At 37.4% G+C, this 15391-nt stretch overlaps 1 protein-coding gene across 3 annotated transcripts in view; it reads right to left on the bottom strand.

The window, feature by feature from the left end:
* Positions 1–15391, bottom strand: part of RBM26 (RNA binding motif protein 26) — a 57573-nt gene that overhangs the window by 28456 nt on the left and 13726 nt on the right. For 2 of the 3 annotated variants that reach the window (XM_075423484.1, XM_075423465.1), the window contains exons 3-12: positions 15056–15192; positions 14072–14160; positions 13272–13483; positions 11142–11402; positions 8316–8555; positions 6687–6854; positions 6196–6336; positions 5064–5175; positions 4100–4259; positions 2550–2714 (exon numbers count right to left, since the gene is read on the bottom strand). In XM_075423484.1, coding sequence (XP_075279599.1) covers positions 2550–2714; positions 4100–4259; positions 5064–5175; positions 6196–6336; positions 6687–6854; positions 8316–8555; positions 11142–11402; positions 13272–13483; positions 14072–14160; positions 15056–15192 — 1685 coding nt within the window. The remainder of the gene's footprint in view (positions 1–2549; positions 2715–4099; positions 4260–5063; positions 5176–6195; positions 6337–6686; positions 6855–8315; positions 8556–11141; positions 11403–13271; positions 13484–14071; positions 14161–15055; positions 15193–15391) is intronic. The other variant, XM_075423474.1, reaches the window with a different exon arrangement.

Genomic DNA, 15391 nt, shown 5'->3' on the forward strand with positions numbered 1-15391 from the left:
CATTACCTGATACCAAGGGGAATTCATTCCCAGTCCGTCAAGGCTAACTTCCCAAAGCTGGTGTGCTGGAAAGCCAGTAACATCACTAAAAACCATACGACTATGTAAAATTGATGTTTTGCAAAATAACAGCTATACATATCAGATATTTGTCTGGAAATACACAGTTAATACTCCAAGCTGGATAGCATAATCAGCAAACAAGCTGATGTCAGTAACTATTCAAGCAATCCTTCTCAAGAGAGGAAACAATTGTATGAATGGAAATTACATACTCCACTGCCCTCTTCTGGCTGATCAGGTGTAAATCAAGTTTAGAAAATAAAAACCATTTTGAGTAGCACTAGTTCAGATCAAGCATCAAGAAGATTCATAAATTTGAATCCAAACTCAAATCTACAGGATGGTAACTGGGGATATAGTGAGATAGGTGTCATTAAAACTGCATTTTTGTAGACAAAAAGTGGGGCATTTGTTACAAAGGAAAGAGAGAAAGGAAACTGCTACCTAAAATGTCCTACAGCAGGATTGCTACAGAAAACTGGGTCATTGATTCTGAACAATGATGAAATACGTAGAATCATAGAATGGTTTGGGTTGGAAGGGACCTTAAAGATCATCTGGTTCCAACTCCCCTGCCATGAGCAAGGACATCTTCCACTAGACCAGGTTGCTCAGAGCTCCATCCAGCCTGGCCTTGAACACTTCCAGGGAGGGGGCATTCACAGCTTCTCTGGGCAACCTGTTCCAGTGTTTCATCACCCTCACAGTGAAGAATTTCTTCCTAATATCTAATCTAAATCTGCCCTCTTTTAGCTTAGAGCCATTCCCCCTTGTCCTATCCCTACACACCCTTGCGAAAAGTCCCTCTCCATCCTTCCTGTAGGCCCCCTTCAGGTACTGGAAAGGCTGCTATAAGGTCACCCTGAAGCCTTCTCTTCTCCAGGCTGAACAGCCTCAACTCTCTTAGCCTGTGCTTGTAGGAGAGGTACTTCAGCCCTCTGATCATCTTCGTGGCCCTCCTCTGGACCTGCTCCAACACATCCATGTCCTTCTTATGTTGGGGGCTCCAGAGCTGGACGCAGTACTCCAGGTGGGGCCTCAGGAGAGCAAAGTAAAGGGGCAGAATCACCTCCCTCGACCTGCTGGCCACGCTTCTCTTGATGCAGCCCAAGATACACAATCCAGATAGTGAAGGAATTCAAAACTTAGAGCAGCAAATGAAAGAATCCTCTCATTTGTTCATTATATAAGTGTGTACAAACACACAAACATTTCCTCTACAGAGTCTGCCTCCTATTTTCTCCGTGTAGAATGTGTCATTCCACACTGACAGCAAATCCAATAAAGCAGGATATGCAAGTGTTTAGACAGACTTGCTACACCAGGAGCTAACTGACAAGACTCTCTATCCAATAACCTACATAACTTGCGAGAATCCAAACTTCTCCTTAAGTCTGAGTAGAACCACTACGCCTGCTACCAGATCTGACTTGGCTTGCCACAGATTACAAATTTAAGGTCCTCAACAGTAATTGCTCTTACACGTTCTTAAAATGTTGCCAATACTACTATGCACATGATGACTACCAATTGGTGCTCCACTGTCCAATTCAATCAAAAAATGTAGAAGCATTCAGTTGGAAGGGACCTACAGTGGTCTAGTCCAACTGCCTGATCCCTTCAGGACTAACCAGAAGTTGAAACATGCTACTAAGGGCATTGTCCAAATATCTCTTAAACAAGCCATGGGGCATCGACCACCTCTCTAGGAAGCCTGTTCCAGTGTCTGACCACCCTCTCAGTAAAGAAATACGTCCTAATGTCCAGTCCAAGCCTCCTCTGACACAGCTTTGAACCGTTCCCACACGTCCTGTCACTGGATACCAGGGAGAAGAGATCAGCACCTCCCTCTCCACTTAAAAACTGTCAAACGTCCCTGACTCATCTCCACAAAAATAGTCTCTCTAATGCAGCTCTCACACTGTTTTTCGCATGTCCTCTCTCTCTCTACATACATATGTGTGTATATCTGTATATACATATAGGTACCTTAGTGTAAAATAAATTCTACTACTACTTTCTATAGCAGTATGCACGTTCAACAGGAAAGGAAAGAGATGGGAAAAACAGCACCTTTTGGAAGAAAACTGAGAGTATACTCCAAGAAAATAAATATAACTCTGCTCTTTCTTATACTCAGCAAAAGAAAAAAAAAAAAGCCTATACTAGTTAAAGCAAAATAGATGTTATTCAGCAGAGACCAGCGTCAAATCTTGCTTCACATGAGATGACAACACAGTGGAATTCTCTGAAAGTAACAGAAGGGCTTTCTTTAAATACCTTCCATCTTATCTTGCTAATCCACTCTTGAACCTTGTATCTGAGGTCAAAGAATGTACAATTAAAGAGTAACTTTTGGAAAAGAAATACATGAAGTATACGTTATTTCAACAGTAATTAGCTTACTCTATATAAACTTTGAAAAAAATGTTTAAAAGATTATATTTTACATAACATCCTAGATAGAACAGACTTAGATCCTCTACCTTCTGTGTGGTAGTTGGGATTTGCGGTGCACTGCCTTCTCGATGCCAATAAACTTTAATAAAGCGATTATTTAATACTGCTTCTGTACTCGATATCGCTTTCTTTGCTTCCTCATGTGTGGCAAACTGAATAAGGGCACCTTCTGGATCACCTTGATATGCCACCTAAGAGTTAAAACAGAAGAAAAAAAACTTACTGCATGTAGGATTTTAATGTGTAACTATTATCACAAAATCACTGGTTTCAAGGCTCAGCAGCTTACAATTTAAACCCAATACGGGTCAGCAGATAAATACTTCCTGTTCATGATTCTGTTTGAAAAGCCTGGTGTCAAGAAGCAACCTTGAGATTAAGCTGATATACTTCAAGAATAGTTAAAAAACCCCAAACAAACTGAAGTAAAATACCTAAACAGTCAAACAGTACTTCTAACTGCAAATACAAAGAGCTGTTTGAAAGACAAGAGGAAGCATCACTGAAGTAACGAAAAATGCTACAAAAAATACAGAGGGTAGTTAATAAATGTCCTGTCTAGTGTCAGAGATAGACAACGAAGTCCATTCTGGTTTTCTTCCTTTGAGCATTAACGTATTATTTTAGACACCTTCAAACGACCAAATTACACCTTTTGGAAGAAGAGCATGGCTTGCAGTACCCTATCTGCATATGTGTGTCTCTGTCTATACATATTCACAATTTTACTTGCCTTACTGAATCATACTGCCTGCTAATACATCCATGTTCTTAGGTAAACTATGGCAAGGTTGTAGAAAGCGAGATTTAAATTCCCTCAGTGTTCAGACAGGCCCAGGAGGTTTATTCTGTACCGTACCAGCACACACAAAAACATTCCATTACACCTCTTCGTTCAAACTCTCAGTGCAAACAAGAAAGCGTACATAAAAACACTAGCTAGCACCTGAAACCTGTTGTTGATAATGAAACATGATGAAAGATCAGACTGAGTAGCTTCGAGACTGGATGCAGACATTACACATAGAGCCTCCCATACATAACATCAACCTAAGTGAAGCCTTAGTTCTTTGCATCTCTTTTGTATCTTTCTCTAATTGTTTGCTTATTTCTGTGTATAAATGTGGGTCACTCAGATACACTATGAAGTAATTACAAGGGATAAACCACCACTACTGTGGGACTATAAAGCAACTATATCACAGGGACTGCTTTCTGTATGAGAAACACAGGTTTTTTGTATTTACAATTTATTTCACAAAATAAAGAGGATTTATGACAACAGATCCAAACTCAAGAAAAGCGGTGAAGGAAAACCACTTCCAGTCAATTTTCAGTGTTTTAAACCATGTATCTTGTCTTACCTGTGAAGAAAACATTTGTTCAAAATCTAAAATAAGACTAGAACATCTCATTTCTGCTTCCATTAAAAACGATGAGATCATGTTTAAGAAACAAGTCAGGAAAATAATGAGAACAGTTTCAGGGAAGCAGTTAAAAAAAAATTGACATTCTCCTTTTAGTAACTACCTCTATCGTTAAGACAAAGCACACTGCCTTCTCTTTGTTGACTTACCTGCAAGTTGACTAAGTTTCCAAACTTACTGAAGTGCTCATTAAGTTTGCTGATATTGTTAAGTTCTGGGGGAACTTTCCTCAATTCAAGTTTTGTATTTTCGTTTCCGAACTGCACCTTCTTCGGGAAACCTGGACTATTTGTTCTGTTAAAATTTTGCCTGCAATGAATAAAAATCAAGGCAGAAATCCATAGCAAGCTAGCAAACACAATGTTAAATTGTATATGCTTGTATAGGAGCATGTATTAACAAGATACAGAGAGACCTGCAGACTTAAAAAAAAAAAGTAATTTTAGAAAAGCATGGACGAGTACGGCACACAGGACCATATATCTGCAGTTTTCCCCACCAATACTCTCAGCATACCACAGCGCATAGATCTCCAAGATAATTCACAATAATTTGCTTGTGTCATTAAGTCCTGACTTCCACATTGCTCCTCTCCAAAAATTATTTCTCAGCTATTCCACAGAATCTCCCCACTAACATTTCAAATAACTATTCCTTCAAGGTTCTCCTCAGTCCCAGCAGTCTCTCAAAATCTCTTCCAACCTTTCGTCACCCCAGGTATATCTGGACATTAAGCACTGCACCGTGTATTATCTGTCAGTAACACACCTGGCAATTCAATCCAAAATAGCAGTAATACAATTGACACTTTAAAACTGAAACCAGTCATCCCTAACAACCATCACATTGTAGCTTCTCTGATTCTTAGATCATTCCAGCTCTCAGGGAGTTGATTTTGGTATCATCCAAAGCAACTTCAGCTATCTCCATACTGCCTTTGAGAGAAGACAGTCAAATACAGATCACACTATAGTGTGATTTATTTTAGTATAGTCACCTTATCCACAGTTTAATTTCTTGCAATTTACATAAATTTATTTATGTTTCAGATTACAGAAAAGTCATCCGTGGAATTCCAACTACTAAGTCAACCTTGTGTTGATGATCACTCACTTGTCAAACCAAGTCTTCTTTGCAGGAACTCCACCATCCCCTGCACCAATTGTTCTTTTCCTGGATTCAGCATCTACCACTATTCTCATACTGCTTTTATTAGGAGGTTTTTCTGTAAACAGACAAAAAGATTTTACAGTATTTTTTGTATTTTCTGTGTATTTGATTGTAAAAAGGTATTCTGCTCACACTGAATTTGCACTGAAAAGCACAACTGTTTATTTTAAATGACTATGAACCTTGTTCAAATTGGACGAAATCTCGGCCACAGACTTTCCTTAACTATCAACAGATGCTGTGACAGATCAAAATAGCTAATAGCTTTCATTTTGTCACAGTAACATCCTATCTAAGCAAAACAAGAGGTGTGACAGAAGGCATATGCCTGAAGATGACTGCACTCACTGATTCACAATGTCCCATACAATACTCCGAGCCTCACATCATTTCTGCTAACCACTCCATTCTACTATTAAGTGGCACACACAAAAATGCTCATGATAGGAAATGTACAGTAGTCCAGACCACTAACACCTAAGAGCAAGATTTAGGGATGGGGTGGGAAAGCAGTGGCTCTTGCCGAAGAACAGAAATCATACTGGGGGACTCCTCACTGAATATACACTAACAGAAACATATCAAGATTAAATATAAATACATCCAAATATAAACAAACCCACATTAGAAAAAAAACTGAGTTTATCCCTCTTCCTTTCTCATTCTGTATGTTGCTGCTTCTTCTCAGAGACATCGAACTATGAGGTTAAGATTACTCATGCATAACTGTCTGCTACCAGATAAAAACGACTCCCTCCTCTCCACAGCAAAAATCATCCTAAGAGTCTGTCACAGATACATCAACATTTTTCTCTATAAAAGATGTGCAAAGTGACCAGTTATTACAGCCAAGTGTAAACTGTGCAATACTCTAGCAAGAGATTTCAATTTACCTGTAAAAATGCGCACACAAAGCAACTGTGAGTATAATTCCCTATTCAATCAAACGTCTCTTAATTCCAGAAGATTTTAAAAAATACAATGTTTTCCAGTATTACATTATCTGAAAACTGCCTCAACCTGCACTAATGTAAGAAAACCAGCTAAACTAAGTAAGTATAACTTGAGAGCATACCTCTGGGTGGTAGATCCATATCACCTGATGTGAGTCCTATCAAATTTGGTCTTTGGGCATGTACTCTATGTCTATACATAGGTCTTGAAGTATTTGTTATACTTGGAGCTTCTGGATTATAGCCATCTGTGTCGTACGTTTCTGGTAACAAAGAAATTGTCTAATTAAAATAAATTGCAGTTAAAATCCCTAAGGTTTCAAATACACTATTTCATTTAATTACAAGACACAGTTACAATGGAAGAACTGTAAAACAACTATGCTAAAAAACTCCCATGCCAAGTTTTCTGCTGAAACAGAGTCAAAATATTATTCCATAGTCAAAATTCACATTTTACATGAAAATTTTACTTCTGCCCTGACGTTAAAAAAAAAAAGTGTTAAGTTACTGTCACAGTCTAAAGGATGCAAACTTACTCTTCTGAACTATGAAATTACAATCTTTAAAAAGCACATTATAATATGAATCAATGTTATTCTATTTAGCAAACCTTGTGGGCAAAGCCTCAGTACTACACCTGCTGTAAAAAGAGAGGGTGGAGCAGGAGGCGGCTGGTGATGAATACCCGTTGTTACAACAGTAGGAACTGAGCTAGTTGCTGAGTTTGGGGGAGCATCCATGCCAGCAGGCTGCAATGGGGGAAGTGGAGGGGGTGGTCCTGTCAAAAACAAAATAAACGCTGTGTTCACTTATTATCCACTAGACTTATCTTACACTCAACTCATAAGCAAATTGATTTGAAATGTTTTTGACGCTACTTAAAAAAAGGGAGTGAGAGGGCATGCATACAGACATGATGCTGTACCATTCATTCATATGAAACCATCCCCACCAGCAAATGACTCAGAACTTAGAATACAGAGAAAAGCATTTGCATAGTTTAATATCTCTCCAAACACCTTCTTTCTATAAGCAAAATTTGTTAACCCAGTATTTATCTTCACCAACAGAAGATCTTTAAGGCTCTATAAAACCCCCTCAAAGAAAGAAATATTAATTTTTAGTAGTGTATAACAAAATTATTCTATGATGACAATAACTAACTTGATTAAAATTACTTTTCCAAACACCCAAGAAGAAACCTTACAAATGGTGGAAAGTCAAAGGGATTTCTCTTGAAATTGAGGGGATTTTTTGGCTGGTTGGTTGGTTTGACTTTTTTCACAACAGGTAACGTGTCACTTTCACAGCTGAGCAGTCAAGCCTGACCTACTTAACCATTAGCAAAAACAGGTTTTGGAAAAATATACCAAGTCACATATTTGGACTTTCCACACAGATCTGAAAATAGCATGTGAGGTAGAACGGATCTCACCCCAACAATACAGTTAGACTCTATACTAAGTCAAATAAATAAAATCACTTCTTACTTAAATATACTATCAGCCAGAAAACAGTTTAAGAAACTTTCAAGCAATATCAAATATCAATTATTCTCAAATAATTTTACTAAGTGACATCTAAGTTAATTAAAAGAGAGAGAAAGGAAAAATCGTAACAAAACTAACATAACAGTTTTTAAACCACACAAGGGAATGGAACACTAAACTGCTATTTTATAAATGAGAGCCAGGCACACAAGTCTTCATGTAATTTTTAGTGCTTGAGCCAAAGTACTTTCCAAAGAAAGAGTAAACAAGCTGGCGAATTTTCTTGCGAAGTTATTTTACAAGTTTAGTTTCAAAATTAATCGCAAATTACATTTTCAGGTGTAAAAGTGATGTGGTCATGAATTCTCTTTAATTTTAGTATTACAACTGAAATGCCAAATATCTGTTGTTTCCAGGATTTTCCCTTCTTCTCTAACAGCAGCGAGTTCCTGACAACTTCTATAAAATTAAGGAACTGAGTTTTGCCATGTCATACTTTTGCTTAAGCACAGTTAAAGTATTTTTCCACCTTCAGGATTCACATTTAAGGTGGTAATTCTACAACACTCAACTTTGCAACAATTACCACAAAACCCAACCATTCTGGGGTAAGCTAGGCATAGTAGAGCATAGTACAACTTTCTAAAACATAGTTGGCATTCTTACAGCAGCGTTCTTTGAACTGCACACAACCCAAGCAATATCCAGGCTTTTCTAATAAGAAATGGGTTTTCATCTTTTTTAATTACCTGTTACAGGTGGAAGGCTAGGTGGTAAGGGGCCTGGTGGTGGTACTGGAGGTCTAAGGTTAACAGGAGGAGGACTCAGAATTGGTGGAGGGGGAGGAAGTCCAGGAGGAGGTGGTCCTTCGACAACAGGGGGTTGTGCTGGAAAAGGCAGAATGCCAGGAAGATTCACATCTTCTACCACTACAGGATCGCTTCCATGATCAAAAGGGCACATATCTCCTCTCATACAGAAACCCTTTTCTGAAACACACGTTAGAAAAAAAAAAAGAATTGTTGTTAGTACTCAACAGCTGCAGTGTGGTTCAGAGTAGATAGGAGACAAGTGTTGAATGCAGCAGTTTGTAAATTAAGAGCTTCACATATCAGCAGAAATTTATACTAGAAAATGAAATTGGCTGTTTATTTTAACAGTCAGAACACAGGAAGATTGCAGCAACATTCTAGCAGAATAAATATACGAGTTAGGTTTTTCTTTAAGAATTAATCTGCACTGAACTGTAACAAACTGTGAAAGCAAAGAACGAAACCTAGGTGTTATCACATTAACAAACCCACATTGCTTCCAGGTAAAAAGTGCAGATACCAGGACTGAGAAACCCCTATTAAAGTTGGAAGTTAATATTATAAAATTCCAATATGAGAAAATTCACTCCAATACTTTTTTCTCTTTTACAATTATTTCAGGAAGAATTAGAATATTTTGCCACAGTTGAATGTGATTATGTAAGAGAAAAAAAAAATTTTATTTACATGTATGTATGTATACATATATACATACATATGTAAATATAAATATACACATATAAAAATGAATATGCATTCATTTCTTTTCTTTCACACGGAAGTAAAACAGTGGAGTGGGTACACAGGAGGGCCACGAACGTGCTCAGAGGGCTGGAGCACCTCTCCTCTGAGGACAGGCTGAGTGAGTTGGGACTGTTCAGCCTGCAGAAGAGAAGGCTGCAGGAAGACCTTATAGCAGCCGTCCAGTAACTGATGGGGACTTAAAACAAAGATGGGAACAACCTTTTTAGTAGCACCTGAAGCAATAGGAGAAGGGGTAATGGTTTTAAACTAAAAGAGGGTAGATTCAGACTAGAAATAAGGAAGAAATTTTTTATGATGAGGTTGGTGAAACATTGGCACGGCTTGCCCAGAGAGGTGGTAGGTGCCCCATCCCTGGAAACATTCAAGGTCAGGTTGGATGGGGCTCTGAGCAGCCTGATGTAGTTGAAGATGTCCCTGCTCATTGCAGTGGGGTTGGACTACATAACGTTTCAAGGTCCCTTCCAACCCAAACCATCCTATCATTTTATGATTATCTGTTTAGCAACACAAAAAACCAAACACAATACAATACAATATGTGGTAAAAGTTCAAAACATCTTCTGGTAAATAAGAAGAAAGCAGAATGTCCACGTCCTCAAAACATGATGCTAGAAAGCAGTCTGTGTCATGTCATCTTCAGGAAGAGTTATAGAACACATAAATTGAAATGTTAAGGGAAAAAAAAAGTTCTGCAGAGGGTCAAGTAGAAAATGTGACAGTGCAGATATGAAGAGCAGTATGTTGGAACACCAGCTAGCTACTGAAAAGAGAGATGAGCTTATAAATTTAGAAGACACCGACAGCCATGAGAAAAGCAAATGGAGGAGACATTTACTGAGAGATTTTAGTAGTAGTCAGAAACATAGGGAAAACAAAAAAACCAGTAAAGATTTGAGGACAACTATATCCTAGTTTTCCACCACATTACCATTCACTTCATACTCAGAAACTGGAAATAATAAGCCACTATAGAAGACAGACTGTTGAAGGTACAAAATCCCAGAGTCATGCCTGGAGACGGTATTTCAAAAGTATACTGGCCTGTTGTTCCTTTCTAAAAGACCTGTAGAGCCGGGAGACCATGACACAACATTCTCCAGCTCAGCTTGCATTAGAGGAAAACTTCAAAACAAAACTACACTTTCACAACTCTACTTGCTCCACAGTATTGCTGTGACGTACACTGGCCATGCTATCCTTTACAAGTACAACTCTGCCAACACTTGAAAGCTCAGCCTCCCATTTTCTTTACTTCAAAAAAAAAAAAAAAAAAAAAAAAAAAAAAAAAAAAAAAAAAAAATCTATTCCAATCAAAAGTTCTAAATGTAAACTGGCCTAGATCTTAAACTTCTCATTGTGGTAAAAAACAACTAAAAAAACCTCAGAAATAACTTTACGGGGAAATTTAAACTCTTCTCAGCTAACAGGCTGACTGGCTGAATTTAGCTAAGTCAGCCTCTCGTGTGTATTTTGGCACAAGACATGCAAAAATGCTAGCTTAAGACACAGATAAGCACAAAAAAACCACCAAATTTTAAGAAACACATGGGAAAAATGGGTTAACATGAGCCTGAGAAGTTGCAGCTCTACACCTTTCTAGTTAAAAATTATGTCTTTGGCAAGACAGAACAAAAAATTATGAGGTCAGTAAGGTGCTAATCATGGTCAATACTGTCAGATACAGTACTTGGCTTGAACATGACATAAGACAGGAAGTCTATGTGAGACTGTACTTCTTTCCATAATTTTAAAAACAAAGTACACTATGTTTCACCTATATAAAATAATCCTATAGCAAGTAAAATACTATACAAACACTAACAGAGCTGTCTAAAAGCTAAGCGATTAAAAAGTAGGATCAAATTCACATTCAAGAGTTGTGTAACACAAAAAGCACAGTATTAAGGGAGATCACGAAAAGAACGGAAAATTACCTTAGTCTTTTCAGAAAGGGGCCAATCATACCTGCAGGAAGCAACTAAAAAAATACAGACTTACCATCATAATCTCTACAGCGTTTCTTCGGCAGCGGAGGTCTTCCATAGGAGTTGTGGTCCAGCTGCTCTTCATGGAACTCCGACCAGCTTTCAGTAGTGTTATTTCCATGATGAGCAGGAGCAATAACAGTAATAGTGCTGCTCAGTGTAGGGACAGGGTAGTGGCCGGATGAAATATTTGTCACAGAAGAAACTGGAGTATAATTGTTTTCTAATGGATCTGTTCTATCCATATCATATTTTGGCTTTCCCAAATCCCTTTCTGTAAAAACAAACAAATCAAACCAAAAAAAATACAGTTATATTGTACGATTCCTTCTGCACGTTTTCACCAGCAACAGCCACTAACCTATGTAAGTATCTTTATTCCACAACTATTCAAATCAAAATATAAAAATGATAATTGAAATGTTCTGCAGGTTGCCCAGAGTGCCTGCAGAGTCACCACCCTTGCAGTTATTTATAACCGAGCTGGACAGGGTCCTGAGTAACTTGCTCCAGTTTATCTGCTCTCAGAAAGGGTGTTGGACTAGATGACCTTCAGAGGTGTCTTCCAATCTCAACTGTTCTGTGACTCTACATTCCAAATGTTTTATCAGAAAAACAGTAATCTTAAAAGTACATAGTTAGCTACTGGGCTATTTTAATAATGGCTGTACCGTCAATAAAGCACAAACTCTATTTAACTTCAAGCAGAGTACATCTTCTGTAGTGATGTGTTTATTCTCAGAACTTCAAATGAAAGATTATTCTGAATAAAAGGAAGCAATGGGCAAGAAACAGGTAGCCAACACCTGAAAATACTGGAAAAATTACACATCTTTAATGTTTCAAGACACTATTCTCGTTGCATCTTCATGTTGTTTATCCTAATTTTATCTGCATTCAAATGCATATATTTAACCACATGCGGAGCTTTGTCATGACTGGAGAAATAACAGTACCTGACAGGTGTGGAACACTCTTGGCCAGACACAGCAGTAACATGACCTTTTATTCTGCATACATACAAACTATTCTCTTAATTTTCTAGTATTACTATCAAATAAATGGTACGCATCCAGATTAAGACAGAAGAGTTCTGTCATGAGACAAATTGACAGACTCAAACAATCCCACGTTAAAGGAACATTAATAAAATGTCTTAAAGATGGCAGGTAAGCGTGGGTAAAACAGGCTTTTCTTAATGTGTTTTGAAAAGGAAAACAAAGCTTTCACTCTAGGACACCGTCTGTAAGATATTACCATTCCAGTCTACATAAAACAATCCTTAAGATTTAATCACATTGTAATCTTTTTGTTAAACTGCTGCATGCTATTTAACTCGCTTGTTCGTAAGTTGTTCAGAAAATATCTGCTCGCACATTTTCAGGAACTCTGCACTCCTACTTTTAAGGCTGAGTTAGCAAGGCCCATGCTATAGAAAGAAAAATAATACACAGGAGACTTAAGTCAGACTATTTTTACCTCTACATTGTTTAAGACAGAATAAAGAAATTATAAAACTACTCTCAATGCTCTTTTTCAATTTATCAGTAACAACTTTTGAGGGAAAAAGCACTGTTTTCAGCTGAATAAACAGCTTTGTTTTTAAAGTTTAATTCAAAGAACTGCTGTACTGAAGCCTTAAGTCCTACAGATACGTGTGCGAATGCAAATATTTACTGTAATAATTTCAGCCCCTCCCTATGACACCAAGGAGAGTAACAAGACAAAAACAACAGAGCTGTACTGTTCAGCCTGACAAGTCATTTGCTGCCAAAGAGGTAATTTCTGCCAGTTCTACCTCTATAGATGGATATTAATTTCTGTATCTTCCCAAACCAGACTCAGCGTTTCCTAAAACTTAATGAAACGCAATTAACTCATATTTTTCTGCCTCTCTCACAACATTGTTTAGAAGTGGCCAACACAATCAAAGGCATTAAAGAAGAACAGGGGAAAGAGGGGAAAAATAAGCACTGAAAACAAAAACATACAAGCCTCATTTCCATAGAAAAAACAGCTAAATTTGAACAAAGAAGCTAGAACAATAGAGGAAATTTTGGTACATCTTGAACGTAGTGTTTAAGTTTAGTGTCTAAATTTTGTAGGCAACATTCACCGTATTTTAGAGACCAACTGTTGGTACCTCTGCTTCGTGTTCTGCTCCGGCTTCTGCTCCGGTCTCGATCCCGGTCCCGCAATCTCTCTTTGCTCCAACTTCTGCTTCGACTCCTGCTGTAGCTCCGACTCCTCCCTCTTCTTCTGTTGTATCGATCTCTATAGGAGTCTCTTCTGGGAGGATTTCGGTCATAATCTCTCTTCCGAGAACGTTCATCTTTTTTCCTTTCATCACGGCTTCTAAATATGTAGTTTTGTACGTTAATTACAAGAACTACGAATCCATCATTTAAAACCTTAACTACCATTAAAAATCCAAGAAATGGCAATGGAAAATTAGAGAAAAGTTACAAATGGAATGGCCCTTCCTTTCTTCTTAAAAGACTTCTAAAATTCTTTTATTTGGTTTATGCATTTTAATTTTACCATCCACCACATTTTAAAATGTGTGTAAAATACTGTTTCTGCCCAACAGTGCACCTTCCACTGGCTGGAAACACCAAAAGGGTAACAGGTACTGAAGAGAAAACTTCTAAATTAAAATTACCACAATTCATTCTCAATAATAAACAAAGTAATTGCAATACAAACCACAACTATAACATAAAAATGAATTATAATACTCCAAAGTGATAACTGTGCACAACTTACTAGATAGTTTACACTGTCACTTACATACTCACAATTCAACAACACATACATAAAAGTCCTATTTTTAGGCTTATTAGGTGACCATACAGAAAGGAAATATTTAATTTAATAACACTATAAAAATCCAAAACCATCCGATTACTGATATAATACAAGAGGTTAAGCAATATTTATTACCTGGTATCTCTGTAGCGAGAACTTGACTGAGGAGGGCTGTGGTTTAATCTTCTAGAGAACTTTTTCTCTCGCTCTTCCTCTTTAACTATCTGAATTTAAAGTATATACATTAGATCCAAACGTGAGTACACTATAAATAGAGACTTTTGCACAACCAAATAAAAACAAAAAAATCAAAATGCTGAGCAAAGTCAGCAGTAACATTGAAATTAAACAACATTTTTGCATCTAATGCAATTAAGACAATCTTCGTAACATAGTAGATTTCTATTTCTAGGAACACTCCAAGCACAGGGTGGGATAAAATAAAGCAGAACAAGCAATCCTTCTTGTGCTGCACCGAAAATACAACTGCTTTTGCTACAGGTGGACAAAAATCCATACCGAGGTGGACTGACAGATCTGGGAAGACATGAATATTCAACAACTGACACAATAAGGTCTTTTCTTCATCAGCAGGTTAGCTGGTTCAGATCGCAGTTAAACACTTTCATGCAGCTAAACCTAGGCTGCTGTTGAAAAGGACAAACCTACTCCTCTCTTCCAGCTCAAAGAAGAACATAAACACTTGTGTGGGAACGAGGATGTTATCTGCATCAAGCAGCTGGAGGAATGAGGACTGCCATTTGGAATGGCAGCCTGGATTTATGCTGAAATAAAGAGCAGCATAACTACAATAGCAACCCCGAGCAAAGAACTAATGTAGGTGGCACTGCAACTCCTACACTATTCAGTAACTTTATTTACATTTGCCTAGTCAGAACCATTTTGGTTTACCATTGAAGCGCCCACTTACGTTTTGAAAAACTGTGCAGCAGTACTCAACCTACTAGGCACAAATCTTCTGACATATTTTAATGCTGTACTATAAGTTTGGGGACTATTATTAACAAACAAACAAGCACAATGAAGTTGAACTACAGAAGCAAACTACAGGAATAATGAGGAAAAAAGACATAAATTTAAAATAACATCAATGCCTACCTCTTCTTTTTTTGTCTCCTTTTCTTGATGCTGAAAAAATTCTACTTTCAGGCTTCCTGATGATGGCTGTTCTGGTGGAGGTAGATAGCTTTTTGTATTCACAGCATCAAAGAGTTTTTCCACAAATATCTGAGTTTCTAAAAGTAAAGAGTGTACAAAATATCCATTATTCAAAACTTCAGTTAACATTTGCTTTAAAAATACTTAAAAAAAAAACATTCACCAAGAAGTTAAAACAATGAAGAGTATTATTTTTAAATACTCGGCTGCTAATTTTGTATCTAAAAAGGAAATTTACAGAGTCAAGAAACATGTTAATAATGACAATGTTTTACA

This window comes from Opisthocomus hoazin, chromosome 1, assembly GCF_030867145.1.
Source record: "Opisthocomus hoazin isolate bOpiHoa1 chromosome 1, bOpiHoa1.hap1, whole genome shotgun sequence".
Lineage (NCBI taxonomy): Eukaryota > Metazoa > Chordata > Aves > Opisthocomiformes > Opisthocomidae > Opisthocomus > Opisthocomus hoazin.